The sequence below is a fragment of the Carcharhinus amblyrhynchos genome, chromosome 14, assembly GCF_965287045.1.
Source record: "Carcharhinus amblyrhynchos chromosome 14, sCarAmb.v2.hapA, whole genome shotgun sequence".
In the NCBI taxonomy this organism is placed as follows: Eukaryota; Metazoa; Chordata; class Chondrichthyes; order Carcharhiniformes; family Carcharhinidae; genus Carcharhinus; species Carcharhinus amblyrhynchos.
Genome location: NC_137337.1, coordinates 50,971,724 through 50,991,558, shown reverse-complemented (window position 1 = coordinate 50,991,558; position 19,835 = coordinate 50,971,724). Strand labels below are relative to the sequence as shown.

The 19,835-nt window shown below is 43.7% G+C and overlaps 1 protein-coding gene across 2 annotated transcripts in view; it reads right to left on the bottom strand.

Annotated features, from left to right (window-relative positions):
- Positions 1-18,732: 18,732 nt before the first annotated feature.
- egln3 (egl-9 family hypoxia-inducible factor 3) overlaps positions 18,733-19,835 on the bottom strand; it is a 49,379-nt gene continuing 48,276 nt past the window's right edge. For both annotated transcript variants that reach the window (XM_080202855.1, XM_080202856.1), the window contains exon 5: positions 18,733-19,785. In XM_080202855.1, the coding sequence (XP_080058981.1) occupies positions 19,754-19,785 (32 nt within the window). In that variant the 3' untranslated portion in view covers positions 18,733-19,753. The remainder of the gene's footprint in view (positions 19,786-19,835) is intronic.

The window sequence follows — 19,835 nt, the reverse complement described above, 5'->3', positions numbered from 1 at the left end:
CTGCGACCAGCCTGAACGAATACACCACTACAGTAAGTGACTTCATTAGTAAGTGTGTAGTAGACTGCGAGACAAAGAAGCAAATCTGTGTGTTCCCCAACCGGAAACCATGGATGAATGGGGATATCCACTGCTTGCTGAAGTCCAGGTCTGAATTGTTCAAGCTGGGCAACATTAATCTATATAAGAAAGCCAGATATGATCTAAGGAGGTCCATCAAAGATGCCAAAAGACAGTACCGGACCAAGTTAGAGTCCCAGGCTAACCACAGCAACTCCTGCTGACTGTGCAAGGTCTGCCAGACATAACAGGCTACAAGATGAAGGAATGTAAAATCGCCTGCTCCAATGCACCTCTCCCTGATGAACTCAATTCATTCCATGCCCGTTTTGAGCAAGAGGTCAGTGAGAGCATGCCCTCCACACTGGAAGCCCTGGATGAACCTGGATGATCTGGGGTCACCATTGCAGATGTTAAAGCAGCTTTCTTGAAGGTCAACCCACAGAAAGCGACTGGCCTGGATGGGGTACCCTGACGTGTACTCAGATCCTGCGCGGATCAGCTGGCGGAGGTATTCACAGACATCTTCAACCTCTCTTTATAACAATCTGAGGTCTCTGTCTGCTTCAAGAAGATGATCATCATCCCGGTACCTAAGAAAAACCAAGCACTTTGCCTTAATGACTATCGGCCTGTGGCTCTGACATCCATCATTATGAAGTGCTTTGAAAGGTTAGTCATGGCTTGAATCAATTCCAGCCTCCCAGACTACCTGGATCCACTACAGTTTACCTACTGCTGCAACAGGTCCACAGCAGACGCCATTTCCCTGGCCCTGTACTCAACCGTGGAACACCTAGATAACAAGGACACCTATGACAGACTCGTATTTATCGACTACGGATCAGCCTTCAACACTATTATTCCCACAAAACTCGTCTCCAAACTCCACGGCCTGGGCCTCGGCACCTCTCTCTGTGACTGGATCCTGAGCTTCTTAACTCCCCAGCCGCAATCAGTAAGGATAGGCAGCAACACCTCCTCCACAGTCATTCTCAACACTGGTGCCCCACAAAGCTCTCATCCCTCTACAGTCATACACCTATGACTGTGCGGCTAAATTCTCTTCCAATTCAATTTTCAAGTTTGCTGACGACATCTCCCTGGTGAGTCGGATCTCAAACAATGACTCAAACGGACGAGACGAGCACAGGAATGAAGTAGAGAATCTGGTGAATTGGTGCGGCAACAATAAACTCTCCCTCAATGTCAACAGAACAAAGGAGATTGTCATCAGTTTCAGGAAGTGTAAAGGAGAACATGCACCTTTCTACATCAATGGGGATAAAGTAGAAAGAGTTGACAGTTTCAAGTTTTTAGGTATCCAGATCACCAAGAACCTGTCATGCTGACACTATATTTAAAAAAGCCCACCAACGTCGCTACTTTCTCAGAAAACTAAGGAGATTTGACATGTCAGCTACAAGTCTTACCAACTTTTACAGGTGCATCATAGAAAGCGTTTTCTCTGATTGTATCACAGGTTGGTATGGTTCCCGCTCTTTCCAAGACCACAAGGAACTATAAAAGGTCGTGAATGTAGCCCAAAACATCACGCAAATCAACCTCCCATCCATTGACTCTATCTACACTTCCTGCTGATTCAACAAAGCAGTCAGCATAATTAAGGACCCCCACACACCCCAGACATTCTCTCTTCCACCATCTTCCTTCAGGAAAAGGGTACAAAAGTCTGAGGTCTCGTACCAACCGACCGAGTAACAGCTTCTTCCCTGCTGCTGTAAGACTTTTGAATGGGCCTACCTTGCATTATGTTGATCTTTCTCCACACCACAGCTATGATTGTAACACTACATTCTGCACTCTCTCGTTTCCTTCTCTATGAATGGCATGCTTTGTCTGTATAGCACTCAAGAAATAATACTTTTCATTGTATATTAATACATGTGACAACAATAAATCAACTCAAATCAAATCAAATCAAACCTATGACTCTCTGCGCACTTGGGTTTTCTAACTGATCATCTCCCAAACCGAGATATCAGCTTTACACTGGTCTGCATCCTAACATGGCATGGGAAGCATTCAACCCCAACTCACGTTGCTGTTCTCCCTTGTTGGACTTTTAAGTTGATGGAGAGCACATTGCCAGGACAACAATGACCACAGCTAAGGCCTGACCCTGGTGAGTCATGATCTCTTAAAGCCCAAGGGTGAATGCAGGACCCATCCTCCCAGCAATGGTTTATCTATTCCTTTAGAAGTCAGGGGAAGGCTTGGAGGGCTAGAGGAGATGTGAGGAAAAAACTTTTAACCCAACGAGTGGTGATGGTCTGGAATGCGTTGGCTGGGAGGGTGGTAGAGGCGAGTTGCCTCACACCCTTTAAAATGTACCTGGATGAGTACTTATTGTAGGGCTCTACCAGACCAGTCCTGGCACTGCAACCTTATCTTCAGCATTCCTACAGTCTGCTCCACCAAAATGCAAGTTGCAGTATGAGCTTCATTGTCTCAGCTGCAGTCTGAAGTCTCTGTGCAGGCATCATCAGCCACGTCCTCAGTGGGGAGCCCTTATTCCCAAGAAACCAATCCCATAGCCGCTGTGGACTCTGAAACCTGTCAGGGATCTGAGAGCAGCTGAGAATATGGAAGTCATACACACTCCCTGTGAATTGAATACACACCGGGAGGATGTTTGATGTGATCACAGACCAGCTGAACATTTGGTGAGGGAAGCCCCTGCTGTTCGTATAGTTTGCTGTTGATGCTCCGGAGAACTGAATGTTACAGGAATCCCTCAGGATAGTGTCCCAGGCCCAACCATCTTCAACCACTTCATCAATGACCTCCCTTCCGTCATAAGGTCAAAAGTGGGGATGTTCGCAGATGATTGCACAATTTGCAGCACTATTTGTGACTCCTCAGATACTTAAGCAGTCCGTGTTCAAATGCAACAAGATCTGGATAATGTCCAGGTTTGGGCTGACAAGTGGCAAGTAGCGTTTGCGCCACACAAATGCCAGGCAATGACCAGCACCAATAAGAGACAGTCTCACCACCACCCCTTGACATTCAGTGTTATTACCATCACTGAATCCTCCATTATCAGCATCCTTGGGGTTACCATTGACCAGAAACTTAACTGGATTCACCACATAAACACAAGAGCAGGTCAGAGGCCATGAGTGCTGTGGCAAGTAACTCACCTCCTGAGTCCCCAAAGCCTGTCCACAATGTACAAGATACAAGTCAGGAGTGTGATGGAATATTCCCCACTTGCCTGGATGAATGCAGCTCCTACAATATTCAAGAAGCTTGACACCATCAAGGACAAAGCAGTCCACTTGATTGGCACCGCATCCACAAACATCCACTCCCTCATCACTGACACTCAGTAGCAGCAGTGTGTACTATCTACAAGATGCACTGCAGCAATTCACCAAAGATCCATAGACAGCACTTTCCAAACCAATGACCACTTCCATCTAGAAGGACCTGGGCAGCAGATACTTGAGAATACCACCACCTGCTAGTTCCCCTTCAAGCCACTCACCATCTTGACATGGAAATATATCATTGTTCCTTCACAATCGCTGGGCCAAAATCTTGAAATTCCCTCCCTAACAGCATTGCGGGGTCAACCCACAGCGCATGGACTGCAGCAATTCAAGAAGGCTACTCATCACCACTTTCTCAAGGGCAACTAGGGATGAACATAGAACATAGAACATAGAACATTACAGCGCGGAACAGGCCCTTCAGCCCACAATGTTGCGCCGACCAGTCTTATTTTTAAAAAAAAAACATCAAGCTGGCCAGCCAGCAATGCCCATGTCCCACAAAAGAATTTTTAAGAAATGAGTGTAGCTTATGGCATTCTGCAGCTACGTAAATAAGCATTAAAACTAAGAGTGGGAGTTTTCCTAAGGACCATTCTTTTCCCATTCATTGTCTGAAGGTGCCTCTCAAAGCCCTCTAACTCATGCCCTGGTCACCATATAGATATCAGGCCTTTATTCACATGCTGGTTGGGCAAGACCCCACACCATTATTCCCCCACATTCCCCTACAGATTTAGCCACTCTAGCATCTTGAGCTGTCCTCTTAGGGATAGGCATTGTCCCAGTCTCCACTTCAAGGTCTTGTGCTCAACTTGGTCTATGTGGGGAACTTGTCAGTACATACCTCAGTACAAAACACAGTCAAAATTTTGGAGTACTCTCCTTGGGCAGCGTTCCATTGCCAACTCTCTAAAGAAATATATTTGCTTGCTGAGTCGGCCAGTGGTGCGGGGCAGACCGTGGCAGTCAGCGATATTGGAAATCAGTGCACCAATGGTTAACCGCTGAGCTACAATCAGTGGCACTCATTCACATAAGTGGTGTTTGAATGCTCATAATTTCGTGAGTAGTTAGTCTCCAGGCAGGTCAATTGAGTTACAGCTGAATGGTCTCAGCTTCAACTGGATAATGATCATTGATGTACATAGAACATAGAACATTACAGCGCAGAACAGGCCCTTCGACCCACGATGTTGCGCCAACCAGTTAAAAAACAATGACCCACTAACCTAAACCAATCCCTTTTCGTCCATAAACCTATCCACAGATCTCTTAAACGCCCCCAAACTAGGCGCATTTACAACCGCAGCAGGCAGGGCATTCCAATCCCTCACCACTCACTGGGTAAAGAACCTACCCCTGACATCCGTCCTATAACTACCCCCCCTTAATTTAAAGCCATGCCCCCTTGTGCTAGCTTTCTCCATCCGAGGAAAAAGGCTATCACTGTCCACCCTATCTAAACCTCTAGTCATCTTATATGTTTCAATAAGATCCCCTCTTATTAGCCTTGCCTTTGTCAACATTCTGCCTCCAGAAATCCCCCTCCCCATCAGATTTGAGTAGAACCATCAATTCTTGATAATTGCCCATCCACCAACCCTACTGTCCCAGACTTTCCTTCCCTCTGTGAAGCCCTTTCAAGTAGCCTGTGGCCCAGTAGCAGAAAGCAACCTCATGAACAATGGTTTTCACGCTTGACAGTCTTCCTCCTGGTCTCCCCTGAGTCAACCTCTTGATCTATCCAAGTCAAACCCCCGGTCTCCCTTGACTAGGCCCCGGTACCCTTCCAGTGTTACCCTGGTCTCCCTCAAGCCAAAAGCAGATCACCCCAGTCAGGGCTGACACCCCTGAATTAAAGGCTGGTTACCACCAATCAGAGCTGGTACCCCCTGGTCAATCCCAGGCAGAGCCTGGTCACCCTTGAGTCAAAGGCTGGACACCCCCAGCCAGAGTCGTCACCTCTGAGTCAGTTCCCTAACTATGTGGAGCTGCTCTGTGGTCACTGCTCTCAGCTCCAATCTCCCCTCGGAGGAGTATACATCAGCTGCATACTTTTTAAAGTCAATTGTAATTCATACTGTTTTGGCATCACACCGTCATGGACGGATTATTTGACGGACTGGTGGGGGAAATGATTCTGGCGTACAGGCCCGGTAATGTGTTAAAATGATGTTCCCAATATTGGGAAACATGGCAAACTTTCACGCCAATGCAATAGTTTCCGTTCCCGCTGCTGAACCTGCCTGTCCCCAACAGGAGCAGAAACGCAGCTGGTTTCAAAACCCTATTAGGTAAAACCTAAGAGGTCTGGTGTTTACATCTGGTGGCAGTGCTCCAGGTATGTTAATGTCAATAGTCACACAATTCCTTTTGGTCTTTGGATTTAGTTATAATCCGGGATCCTGGAAGAAATCACATTTCACAGTTTGCTGATATTGAAAGCTTATACTTTACAAATTCCTGTTACTGTGTAGCTGTGCTGTCTGTGAAATTCTTGACCCTTGAACTGAAGTGTCCACAAACAACACCAGTTCTGATACATTGACAACTCTTATTTCTAAAGTGGATGATAAATTGTTTTTATACCTCTGTGGGGTGCCTGGGCACCGCACCCCGCACCCCCCCAACCCCGCACCTTAAATTTAGTGGGTTCTAAAACTGCATTGCTGTGTTTGATGAGATTTGAAATTTGGATGTGACCATTTCATTCACCAATGGATCTAACCAGGTTCTGTTAAATTCTATTGACTTTTCAGCGGTCTCCTTAATCCTTACTGGCTCTATTGCCTTCTGTGAAACCTTTGAAACTTCCTCAGCTGACATCCTTCAATATATTCTACTTCTATAACATAGATAATCAGTTTAAAAGAATGTTTGTTTTGTTGATTTACTCCCATTGATTAATGGTGTGGAGAGACGATGCAATGCATCACAACATTTTGTGGAAAAGAATGGTATGTTTTGTTTGGGTCTATTTGTTTGGAAGTATCAAAGATTATTAAATAAACAGGACATGTGTCATGGTAACTCTACTTTTGATAAATGCGTTTAACAGATTTCTTAAAAACAGGTTCAGTGATTGCGTAAACTACAAAATACTATATGATTCATGGAGCTAGAATGTTTTTAGCTCATTAACTCAATGTAAATTGAAAATTATATTTTTGCGTCAATGCTCACCATTGGATATAATTAAAACATACTGTGGTTGCTTCCATTCCATGCTTGAAGGAGCATTTTAATTTTCTCTTTATATTGAATTCTGGAAACAATGTCTGTGCCAAGTTCCATAACTCAGTGCTGCAATCTGTTCCTGTTTCGACTTCAATTTTTCATTCATTTCTCTGTAGCTGTTAACAGGTGGCTCGTTGAAATCGATCACAGCATCCTTCAAATTTATAATAGCCCTATCATGAATACACGAAAATCATGCGCATCTTTTTTTTAAAAATTGGTTATTAGGGGATCTCCTATATGTGGGTGTGCAAGCTTAGAATCTCATTGAAGCTCAACACCTATTTTGTGACATTCTGCTGCCAGAAACAGTTGATTGCCTCTAGTTCTTGTGTTGATTGGTTAAAGAGAGATATTACTAGCTCTGCAATCTAATTGGTTAAAGCAAGTCTCTGGCACTACATCATAGAGCATTCACATCAAAGGATACATGAACTAATCAGGACTACAAATTGCAGATTTTGCTTATGAGAAAGACTGCTACATAATGTCTTAGAATAAGATAGCACAGCACAGGAAGCCATTCAGCCCACTGAGTATGGGATAACCCTTCAATTCAGTTAGTTCCGTCACCCTGATCTTTCGCTCTAAATTTACCTCAAAACTTATCCAATTCCCTCTTGAAAGCCATCACTATCTCTGCCACTAAAGGTGAGGGGAGATTATTGGCAGAATTCTCCACAAAAATTGCGAAGTGTCATAACTGTGATAATAATGAAGTAATGCTCATTGATCTCTTTGGCACACTCTGCACCACAATCCATTGACAGTTGGTGCACTGAAAGAGCGCTCACGTGAAACACGCCGGCATGGAGGCTCCAGGCACGTGACTCATCCAACATGCTAGCAGCTGTGAGCAGTTAAGCAGGGGAAGCTGCTTTTAAACACTTCTACTTCACTCACAGCCAGTCATGCCAGGAGGATGGCACTGGGGGGACCAGCCCCACAGCTTATGGAGGGAAAGCTGAGTTGGCTGCTGGATGCTGTGGGGGAACGGTGGGCCATTCTGTACCTCCAGAAGGAAGAACCCCAGGAGCAGGGATTCGAATGCAGCCTGGAAACCGGTGCTCATGGCAGACTGTGCCCGTTGCCTGACACACAGAACTGGGGCCCAGTGCTGGAAGCAGATGAACAACTGCAAAGGTGTGTCTCCACACATCTCGGCCTGGCATCAGTCCCACCTGTCACACCTGGAATATCCACCTTGACCCACTCCCTGGCATCCCATGGCCATCCAGCATAACCAAAGGGAATGGGAGAAGACTGGTGGTGGAACCCCTGAAGAGTGACTCCTGAACCCCTGAGAAAAAGAACAACAAAGAACAGTACAGCACAGGAAACAGGCCCTTCGGCCCTCCAAGCCTGTGTCACGCATTGGTCTAACTAGACCATTCGTTTGTATCCCTCCATTCCCAGGCTGCTCATGTGTCTATCCAGGTAATTCTTAAACAATGCCAGCGTGTCTGCCTCTACCACCCTACTTGGCAGTGCGTTCCAGGCCTCCACCACCCTCTGCGTAAAAAATGTCCCTCTGATATGAGTTATACCTCGCCCCTCTCACCTTGAGCCTGTGACCCACTATTCACCCTATCCATACCCCTCATAATTTTATACACCTCTATTAGGTCTCCCCTCATTCTCCGACTTTCCAAGGAGAACAACCCCAATCTACCCAATCTCCCTTCATAGCTAAGACCCTCCATACCAAGCAACATCCTGGTAAACCTTCTCTGCACTCTCTCTAAAGTCTCCACGTCCTTCTGGTAGTGCGGCGACCAGAACTGGACGCAATACTCCAAATGTGACCTAACCAGCATTCTATACAGCTGCAACATCAGACTCCATCTTTTATACTCCATGCCCCATCCTATAAAGGCAAGCATACCATATGCCTTCTTCACCACCTTCTCCACCTGTGCTGCCACCTTCAGGGATTTGTGGACTTGCACACCTAGGCCCCTCTGTGTTTCTGTACTCTTGATGACCTTGCCATTTATTGTATAGCTCCCCTCTACATTAGTTCTTCCAAAATGCATCACCTCGCATTTATCGGCATTAAATTCCATCTGCAAAAAAATGCAATGGGACTCAAAGGGGAACCACCTGAGAGACTGTAAATATCGGTAATGTCAGCATGCACTATACAAGTGAGGATCCAAAAAACTTTGATCCACTTCGACCTTTCTCATGTTATTGCCAAGTTGCTCAGACACATGTCCCTCCCTAGTACTTGCCCATGTGTCCTCTATTGCAGGAGCATCATCTGAGGCTGGGTGCCCAGGAGTCGGTGGTTCCCCTGTGTCCCCCGCAGATACCCCACATGATCCTCACCAGCACCTCAGAAGAATGCTCCAAGGAAACCACTGACCAGGCGTCAGGGGCATCAGCTGCACCATCCACCAATGCAGACACACACCTCAGTGGGTGCAAGTAACAGACAGGCCACTTTCTGGTGAGCATCACGTGGCTGCTTTTTGCACATCAGGTGGAGGAGGGAACATCCGAGGGATTGGACAGGTGGAGGTCCATTGGATGCAAGAAAACAGCTGGCCCTGAGCCAGATGTAAGGCCACTGGGCCCAGTTCTCACAGAGCTGCTAGGGATGCAGAAGAGGCCACTGCAAAAGGGGGTTTCGTAGACATTTCAGCAACTGCAAGGCTGTTTGGAGGAGTCCAATAGCCGCATTGTAGTTGCTCTCTGCCTCGGTCTTAGGGTATTTATGCCCTGCCCAGGGATATAGGACACCCTGGATCACCTCCTGGATGTACCTGTGGCCTGATGGCTGGGAGATGCCAATAAGGTACTTACTCAAGCCCTGGACTGGTGGTGAAAAAGTTAAGAGCAGCCATCACCTTAACTGGGAGGGGATGTCCTCCTCCCCCATGAGGTGCTTGATCTGCATGGATGAGACACAAGTGTCACATTGTCTCTGCACACAAGTGAAATCTTCAACAGCACATGACGTCTGGCAGCTCCAAGGGCATTCGAATTCTGTAAAGATGGGATCTCCTTCTCTGATGTGTTCAGCCCTCTCCCTCAGGCTTTCCCTTAGACTGATACGTGGCTGGGTCCAGACCAGCAGCGGCTTCCTGTTAATCTGGATTGGCCTTGCTGTGGGTGACGATATCTGTCAGTTGCTACGGCAGCAATGACGATCATTGCTAGCTGAGCTGGCTTCATTCCACTATTCATTAGGATGGGGGGAGTGGGGGGAGTGGGAGGGGTGGTGAGAGTGGGGGTGGTAGCGGGGTTGGGGGGGGCAGGTGTTGGGATGTTCGCACTAAACCACGGAGCCTTTCTAGCAGAGAGGTGGAGGCTGTGAAATTAATCTCAGGGGTCTTTCAACAGGGAGGCTCACCACACAAGCCCAACCCAGTCACGGTTCCTGGCCTAACTTGGCCCCACCAAGCCCATGGGCCTATACACTCCCCACCCTGTACCATGGCAGCAGCTGAACCACCATCTTGCACAGCGCCACTGACCTCCTCGCAATTCTGCGCTGGAACTGCACTTTATAAGTGCAGTACTGAGTCACACCTGTTTCACTATATGCTGAGAGGTGGGTGTACTCTGGGAGGGGGTGGGTTGCATGCTGATTTCGTCCATTGTATTAATGATTGATTTAATTTGATTTGATTTGATTTATTATTGTCACATGTATTAGTGTACAGTGGAAAGTATTGTTTCCCGTTTGCTCTACAAAGCATAACATTCATAGAGAAGGAAAGGTGCAGAATGTAGTGTTACAGTCATAGCTAGGGTGTAGAGAGAGCTCAACTTAATACAAGGTCAGTCCAATCAAAATTCTGATGGCAACATAGAAGAAGCTGTTCTTGAAATGGTTGGTACATGACTCAGACTTTTGTATCTTTTTCCCAACGGAAGAAGGTGGAAAAGAGAATGTCTGGGGTGTGTGTGGTCCTTGATTATGCTGGCTGCTTTTCCGAGACAGTGGGAAACGTAAACAGAGTCAATGGATGGGAGGTTGGTTTGCGTGATGGACTGGGCTTTGTTCACGACCTTTTGTAGTTTCTTGCAGTCTTGGACAGAGCAGGAGCCATACCAAGTTATGATACAACAAAAAAAATGCCTTCTTTGGTGCATCTGTAAAAGTTGGTGAGAATTGTAGTGGACATGTCAAATTACTTTAGCCTCCTGAGAAAGTAGAGGCATTGTTGAGCTTTCTTAACTATGGAGGGACCAGGGCAGGTTGTTGATGATCTGGACACATAGAAATTTGAAGCACTTAACCATTTCCACTTCACCCCAGTTGATGCAGAAACAATATAAAAAAAACCACAGAAACTCTACAGTGCAGAAAGAGGCCATTTGATCCATCAAGTCTGCACCAACTACAATCCCACCCAGGCCCTATCCCTACATATTTACCTGCTAATCCCTCTAACCTACGCATCTCAGGACACTAACGGGCGATCTTAGCTTGGCCAATCAACCTAACCCGCACATCTTTGGACTATGGGAGGAAACCGGAAAACCCGGAGGAAACCCATGCAGACATGAGGAGAATGTGCAAACTGCACACAGACAGTGACCCAAGCAGGGAATCGAACCCAGGTCCCTGGCACTGTGAAGAAACAGTGCTAACCACTGTGCTACCGTGCTGTCTAGGAGCATGTCTTCCAATACACTGCCTGAAATCGATGACTATCTCCTTCATTTTATTGACATTGAGGGAGAGATTATTGTTGTTCCAGTTCACCAGTTCCTCTATCTTTTTCCTGTACTCTGACTCATCATTGTTTGAGATCCAACCCATTATGGTGGTGTCATCAGCAAACTGGAAAATCGAGTTAGAGAGGAATTTGATGAAACAGTCATAGGTGTATAAGGAGGTGTAAGGGGCTGAGGATGCAGCCTTGCCGTGCATTGGCGTTGAGGATAATTGTGGAGGAGGTGTTGTTGCCAACCCTTACTGACTGCAGTCTGTGCGTTAGGAAGTCTAGGATCCAGTCACAAAGGGAGGAGCTGAGCCCCAGGTCATAGAATTTGGAGGTGAGTTTTATGGGAATAATGCTGTTGAAGGTTGAGCTGTAGTCAATAAATAGGAGTTTGACACAAGGGTCTTTGTCATCCAGGTGAATGCAGTCGATCTCCTATTGATCAGCCTTGCACCTTTTCTGGGCGACAATGAGTGCCAAGTTATCACGATTAAAAAGGGGCAGGGTGAATTGCAAACTGCTTCTTGCTGCACGTGAAGTAGATTCTTAGGCTTGCATACTATTCTCCAGGATCAGTGCAATCTAATAACGATGTGACAATGTCAGAGGATCGCCCCGCCACCCCCAACCCCCCACCCCAACCCCCATCTTTTCACTCCTGCTTGATAATCTATTTGTCTATAAACATTATGTTGTGACAATACTGTGCCTTTAAGAAATGTATTTTAATCATTTTTCTCTGTAGCATATTAGTGTTGTCTATAGCCAGTGTCCTTTATTGTTATCGAAGCAGTGTAATTGATATAATGTTCATTTTAATAAAAACAAAGAACAGTACAGCAAAGGAACCAGTCCTTTGACCCATCAAATCTGTACGAACACAGATGCCTTTTGAATCTAATATTTTCTTGCCTCTATGTGGTGCAAATCCCTCTATTCCCTGCTTATTCATGTATCTATCCAGGTGCGTCTTGAACATGGTTATAGAATCTGCTTCCACCACCTCTGGCAATGTGTTCCAGGCATTCACCACCCTCTGTGTGAAAAACTTGCCCCTTACATCTCTTATCAACATCCTCCTCTCACTTTCAACCTATGCCCCCGAGTAATTGAGCCTTTGACTCTAGGAAAAAGACTGACTATCCATTCTCTCCAAGCTTATCATAATCTTGTAAACCTTTAGCAGGTCCCTCCTCATCCTCTGATGCTCCAATGAAAACAATCCAAGTTTATTCCACCTTTCTTCATAGTCTATATTCACCAAACCAGGCAACATCTTGGTAAATCTCTTCTGCACTCTTTCCAATGCATCAACATCCTTCCAATAGCCTGGTGACCAAAATTTTACACAATACTCCAAATGCAACCTAACCAATGTCTTATACAGCTGCAACATGATTTTCCAATTCCAATACTCAATGCCCTGACCACTGAAGGCCAGCATGCCATATGCCTTCTTGACCACCTTGTCCACATGAATTGCCAACTTCAGGGAACTGCGGATCTGCATGCCTAGATTCCCCTGTATGCTCATACTTCTAACATTTACTGTATACTTTCCTTCTGCAGCAGACATTCCAAATTACATTACCTCATATTTATCTAGATTAAATTCCATCTGCCACCTTTCAGCCCAGCTATCCTGCTGTATCCGCTGACAATCTTCCTATCTGCTACTCCCCCAATTTTCATATCATCTGCAAATTTACTAATTGGATCACCTACATTTTCCTCCAAATCATTTATATATATATTACAAACAACACAGGCCCCAGCATTGATACTTTTGGAATGTATCAATTGTCACAAAACTCTAATTAGAAAAGTATCCTTCCACTGCTATTCTTGCCTTTCTATGTTCAAGCCAGTTTTGTATCCATCTTACCAGTTCACCTCGGATCCCATTGGACTTTACTTTCTTTGCCAGCCTGCCATGAGGAACCTTATTGAAGATTTTACTAAAGTCCATGTATACAAAATCCACTGCCCTAACCTGGTCAATTTTTTTTGTCACTTCCTCAAAGAATTCAATCAGGTTTGTGAGACATGACCTTCCCTTCACAAAACCATGCTGCCTATTGCTAATAAGCCTATTCTCTCCAAATGTGAGTATATCTTGCCCCTAAGAATCGTCTCCAGTAATTTCCCCACAACTGATATAAGGTTCACAGGCCTGTAATTTCCCAGATTATTTCTTCTGCCCTTCTTAAACAGAGGAACAAGATTAGCTCCTCTCCAATCCTCTGGTATCTTGTCTATGGCTAAAGAGGATACAAAGATTTTGGCCAAGGCCTCAGCAATTTCTTCCCTCGCCTCTCTCAGCATTCTAGGATAGACCCTACCTGGCCCTGGGGACTTGGCCATTATAATGTTTTTCAAAACCTCCAATTCCTCCTCCCTTTTATTCTCAACATGTTCTAGAATGTCAACATCCTCCTTTTCTACACTCGCCATCCACTACATCCTTCTTCTTTGTGAATACTGATGTCAAAGTACTCGTTAAGGACCTCGCCCACCTCATCTGGCTCCACACACAAATTCCATCCACTGTCCTTGGGTGGATTTGTCCCTTCCTTAGCTACCCTCTTCCTCCTTGTATATGCATAAAAAGCCTTGGGAGTCTCCTTAATCCTGCCTGCCAAGAATATTACGTGGCCTCTTTTTGCCCCCTTAAGTCTCTGTTTAAGCTCTTTCATGCCATCTTTGTATTCCTAAAGAGCCTTATCCATTTTCAATTTCCTAAAATTTATGTATGTGTCCTGCTTTTTCACTAAGCTCATAATCTCTCTTGTCATCCAGGGTTCCCACATCTTTCCAACTTTATCCTTAATTTTCTTTACAGGGCTATACTTGTCCTGAATTGTTAACAACTGATATTGGACATGGATTTACCCCCACCTCTTTTGTCACCCTCTGTATCTCACCTGAAACATCTAAATCCTGAAATGATGAGCTGTCAGTCCTGCCCTTCTTTCATCAGAGTCTCCGTAATTGCCACAACATCATAATTCCATGTAATAATCCAAGCTTTAAGTTCATCCACCTTACCTGTCATATTCCTTGTGTTAAAACAAACATACCTAAGACCATCTGTCCTGTCATGTTTTGTACATTGTCTCATTGTTTTATTTCTCTGAGTTCTCCAGTCTCTGTACTCTCTGAGCTGCTGCTGTGGATCCCACCCGCCTGCCTTATTAGTTTAAATCCATCCGAGCAGCACAATCAAATCTCCCTGCTCGGATGTTCATACCCTTCCAGTTAAATTGCAAACTGTCTTTTTTGTACAGGTCCCATTTGCCATGAAAGAGATCCCAGTGGTCTAAAACTCTGAAGTGCTTCCTCCTGCACCAACTCTCAAGCCACTTATTAAACTGCACCATCTTTCCATTTCTTGCCTCACTACCATGTGGCACAGGGAGTGTTCCTAAGAATACATCCCTGGAAGCCCTACTTTTCAGCTGCCTTCCTATTTCCCTGAACTCATTTTGCAGGACTGCACTTTCCTTCCTACCTATGTCATTAGTTCCAACATGGACCACGGCTACTGTCTGTTCACCCTCCTGATTCAGCATGCCCTGTGCCTGCTGAGACAGCCTTGAACCTGGCACCAGGGAAGCAACAGATCATCCTGTAGTCTTGATTGCAGTCACAGAAGAACCTGTGCCCTGTCCTATTGAATCCCTGTTAACCAATGCATGCCTGCACTTTGACCCTCCCTGCTATACAGCAGAGCCATCAATGGTGTCACTATCCTGGCCACTACGTCAGCATCCTCTAATATGCTGTCCACCCCAATAAGAATCTAAAACATTGTATCTATTTGAGGGAGGGAGAGAGGGGTCAGCCTCAGGAGGCTCCTGCACTGACTGCCTACTGTTTATGACTGTCACCTATCTATCTTCCTCAACCTTGGGAGCAGTCACCTCCCTGAAACTTCTGTCTACGACTCTCCACCATACGTATTGTCCTAAGTGAATGCTGGACTAAAAGTGCATAATTTGAACGAATGCAGTGTTCTGTGGCTTTAATGTTCCATTGTTTAACTGGTTGTGTCATGTGACTAAGGGAAAGCAATTTTTCATGGAGTATTCTAGTTTTTTGCTTTTAGAAGCTATTTGAGATTAAGAGAAACAGCTGTGTTTTTCCCTCTCTCTGGAGTTTTTGCTGTTTCGGTGTTGCTGTTTGGAAGCTGCCAGAGATTGGGCTATTTGGAGGATATATCCTCCTCTGAAGACAGTTGCTGGGTTTGCTGCCCAGAAGTGTTAAAGCTGGAAAATCCAGCATCACACGAGCATACTTGTTTTTTGCTGAGTCTGAAGAAGGGTGTATGTCTGTGGGATGGTGCTTTATATTGGAGTAACAGAGATAACTAGCTGTTAATCATGACACAGTATAATCCTTAAGTCTTGTAATTAGTAAAATTAAAACTAATTATTTTTGCTATATTCGAGTTGTGTTCTTAAATACATTTTGTTTGATAAAAGCTTCCTAGTGGATCACTTAAATCATACCTGGAGTGAAACATCTTAAACTCACCCATGCCAAATTCAAACGTAAAACTCAGGGTCTAGACTAGAACATAGAACAATACAATACAGGAACAAGCCCTTCGGCCCTCCAAGCCTGCACCGACCATGTTGCCCGACTGAACTAAAACCCCCTACTCTTCCAGGCACAATATCCCTCTATTCCCATCCTATTCACGTATTTGTCAAGATACCCCCTTAAAAGCCACTACTGTATCTGCTTCCACTACCTCCCCTGGCAGCAAGTTCCAGGCACCCACCACCCTGTGTAAAAAATCTGCCTCGTACATCTCCTTTAAACCTGTGCCCCCTAGTAATTGACTCTTCCACCCTGCAAAAAAGCTTCTGGCTCTCCACTCTGTCCATGCTTCTCATAATCTTGTGGACTTCTATCAGGTCACCCCTCAACCTCCGTTGTTCCAGTGTAAACAAACCAAGTTTCTCCAACCTCTCTTCAGGACCATCCTGGTAAATCTTTTCAGTACCCTCTCCAAAGCCTCCACATATTTTTGGTAGTGTGGCAACCAGAACTGAACACTATATTCCAAAAGTTCTATAAAGTTGCAACATGACTTGCCAATGTTTAAACTCAATGACCTGGCCGATGAAGGCAAGCATGCCGAATGCCTTCTTGACTACCTTCTCCACCTGTGTACTTATACACCCAGATTCCTTTGCCTACCAATACTCTTAAGGGTTCTGCGAACTAACTTCACAAAACACCTTGGATGCTGGCCTGGGACTTAACAATATATCAAAAGGCTGATCAGACCTTAGGACTTTAAAGGATCTGACAGATTGGGCAATTGTTTTAAAAAAAAGCAGGTTCTTATATTCGGATTGTTGTTCATGGTGGTTTTAGAATATTTTGGATTATTTCAGCAGTTGTGGAGCGACTCGGTTGCCGTGATAATTTTGTTATAGCTGTCAAAATGCAAGCCGAGTTTTCAGAGTAGATTTTTGAATGTGGATTGGCCCGAAACCTCCTCAGTAAGATGGAAGGTCTTAATAAAAACATACTTTTTCAGCTCTGCAGTTACAGAGCATTGAATAGGTAGGGAAAAGCCTCAAGCAAGAGCTGTATAATTGCAATAATGTTAACACAGGTATTGCATGCTACTGAGTACCTTCTTCACTTGTGTATTTTTCTATGGCCTCTTTCTAGAACCTTTGACTTGTCTGAAAAAAAATCATGCTGTTTTGCCAATCAGCTTAAATTTGTGGTCATTAGTTATCATTCTTTAGCCACTGGATCTTTATTACATCTACTATTTGTCTTCTCTGCTGTCAAGGGAACAATTGTTATTTTCTCAGTCTATCCACCCAATTGTATTCTTTTGTCCTTTGAACTGTACTTCTGTATTCTATCCCAAACTCATGTCCTTCTGATCATTCAGGGTCCACAATAGGACATAATACTTCCTTACTTGTTTCTTTCATGCATGTAATAAATCATGTGCAATGTTTTCTGAATTTGCACAAGTGCTGGCGGCAGCTCAGAATTCTGTACAGACGTCACCTGCCATCCTTTGGACAAAGCTACATTACAACAGTGTAGAACCTGGGATCAGAGAACCATTAAATTTTTCTGTTGTTAACTAAAAGTAAACATGGCCAGAATTTTTATGGACTGGTGTGCCTAAAAGATCAAGCCCAATTTTTGAGTGCTGGGAAGCCCTGACCTGATTTAATGGCTCGTGCTGCTAATTGGCTCAGGCCGTTGCTTCTGAACCAACATTGAAAAACAAGTTTATCACCAATACACCATGCAGATCAATCCCTTTGTAAAATCAAATATTTTATTGCATTTGTAAAACCTTACTGGAAGAGCTGCTGATCTACTGCAACTATTTTCAGTTTTCATTTCCATGTTTCACAAACATTTTCAAGTTGTTCAGTTAAGATTGTTTCAGAAATTAACATCAAGTGAGGACAACTCAAGCTGGCTTTCTTTCTTCAAAACTATAGAGATGAATTACTCTTAAGCATTACGAATGTGATAAGAACAACCTTTCTAAAGGATAAATTGCCAATACTATCATTTGTATTTCATGTACCCTGTGACCATTAGTATTTAATTCAAAAAGTAATGTTTATCTCATGTTTTAAATGATGTTAATTTTTCTAATGCAATGTTTCCCGGTGTCATGTATGGAGCAGAAAAATATACTCTAAAAAAAACTCCTAGTTCAATGATCAGCCTCCTATGTTCCTCAATATTTCTCAGTCTTAGTAAAATACTTTAAAAGTCCATAAATGTAACCATTTTGTAAAACAAACATTTTTTTCAGTGCATTCAAATATGAACACCATCATGAACTAGTTGAGCCAAATAACCTGTCACTGTGCTGTAAATTCTATGTCAGGCTAATCTCATTTAACATGTGTTTGGATGTGTGCAGATTAAAGAAGCTCCCAACCACATGACATCACAGACAGTAACAAATTGAGAAATTCTTGGTCAACTGTTAAAAAAGGTCCCAGGTACATTAATAAGCAGTTTTTATAAACAATATTTTACGAGGGAGCAGTTGGTTTAGCTCATTTGGCTGGACAGCTGGTTAGTGACGCAGAGTGATGCAAACAGCTCGGGTTCAATTCCTGTACTGACTGAGGTTATTCACAAAGGCCCACCTTCTCAACCATACCCCTTGCCTGGAGGTGTGGTGATCCTTAGGTTAAATCATCATTAGTCAGCTCTCCTCATCAAAAGGGAGCAGCTTACGGTCACCTCGAACTATGGCAACTTTACCTTTATTATATAGGAAGAGCAAGAGTTTTCCATTATATGAAACAACATAGGGAGGCTGAAAATGAGCCTGAAGGTTAATGTAATGAATAGTTACAAGAAACCAGAAGTGTAGAAGAATCAACAGTCATTTAATAGTGTTGCAGTGAGGAGAGAAAAAAAAAATCCATGCAACCCTGTTAGTGTAAAACCATATCTTTGTCCCGATTGCAGGAACCATTTTATTACGTGGAGATACAAGTCTTATAGTTTTAAAAGATACCTTCCAGTACAACTTGTTTATTGCCACTACTAGATTGCCAATTTGTTGACCAGCATACAAGGTGGCATCCAGCTGTAAACTCCGTCATTTTGTTGCTCACATATTCAAGTTATTTTAGGCATTCCCATGAAGCTATACTTCCCTATTAAAGGCAGCAATAGGAATAATTTCACATATAATGTTGTATTCTCTCTTCGGACAAAGTTAACACAAGTTTGATATAGTAATGCACAATGTGTTCATAAACAAGAGTAAATACCAATCCATTGGAAGATAAAAAATAAAAGATTAATCACAATGAAGTGCGATGAAGATTATTCATAGTATCAGAAGAAATGTGTACTTTTCACAATTATATATTTAGCTTCCATTTAAATAGAGAAAAGTCAGATACAGCTGTAAGATTAGCAGCTTCATTTACATGGTACATTAACATGGAACAAATATTCTTAATTACAATCAGTAGGCGATGATCAAGCACCCTCATTGGTGAAAGATAGAAAAAAAATGCCACAAAAAAATTATTCAACTGCTTTTAATAGAAGAGAAAAGAAAGCGATTGAAATGTATTAATCAGCGCCATTGCAATCTGGAAATAATCTGTATAAAGTGCAATATTAGACCTAATTATTTGAAATGGTCATAATATTTAACACATCATGTCACTCTTGCTATATTTGTTAAGTATAACCGTGTTGACACAATTCTATTTTGTGCAATATTGATTTACAGATTAATAGTGCTAAAACAGTTTTCACTGAAGGATAGGCTTAACAGCAGCCAGTACCATCTCTAATATGGATAAAAGTAGAAGTCAACATACAGCTATAATTCAAAAGCATGGCATTAAATGGGATCATCCTGGAGGGACACTTCTCTTTGGAGCTGATGAAAAGATCATGTGAATTACCATTGGTCAAGTCTCACTACTATTACTGTCATGATGAAAAGCTTGTGGCTTGTCCAGAAGCTGGAGAATAAAATAAAAAAGGCAATCAGTAATGCAAAAATATATTAAAT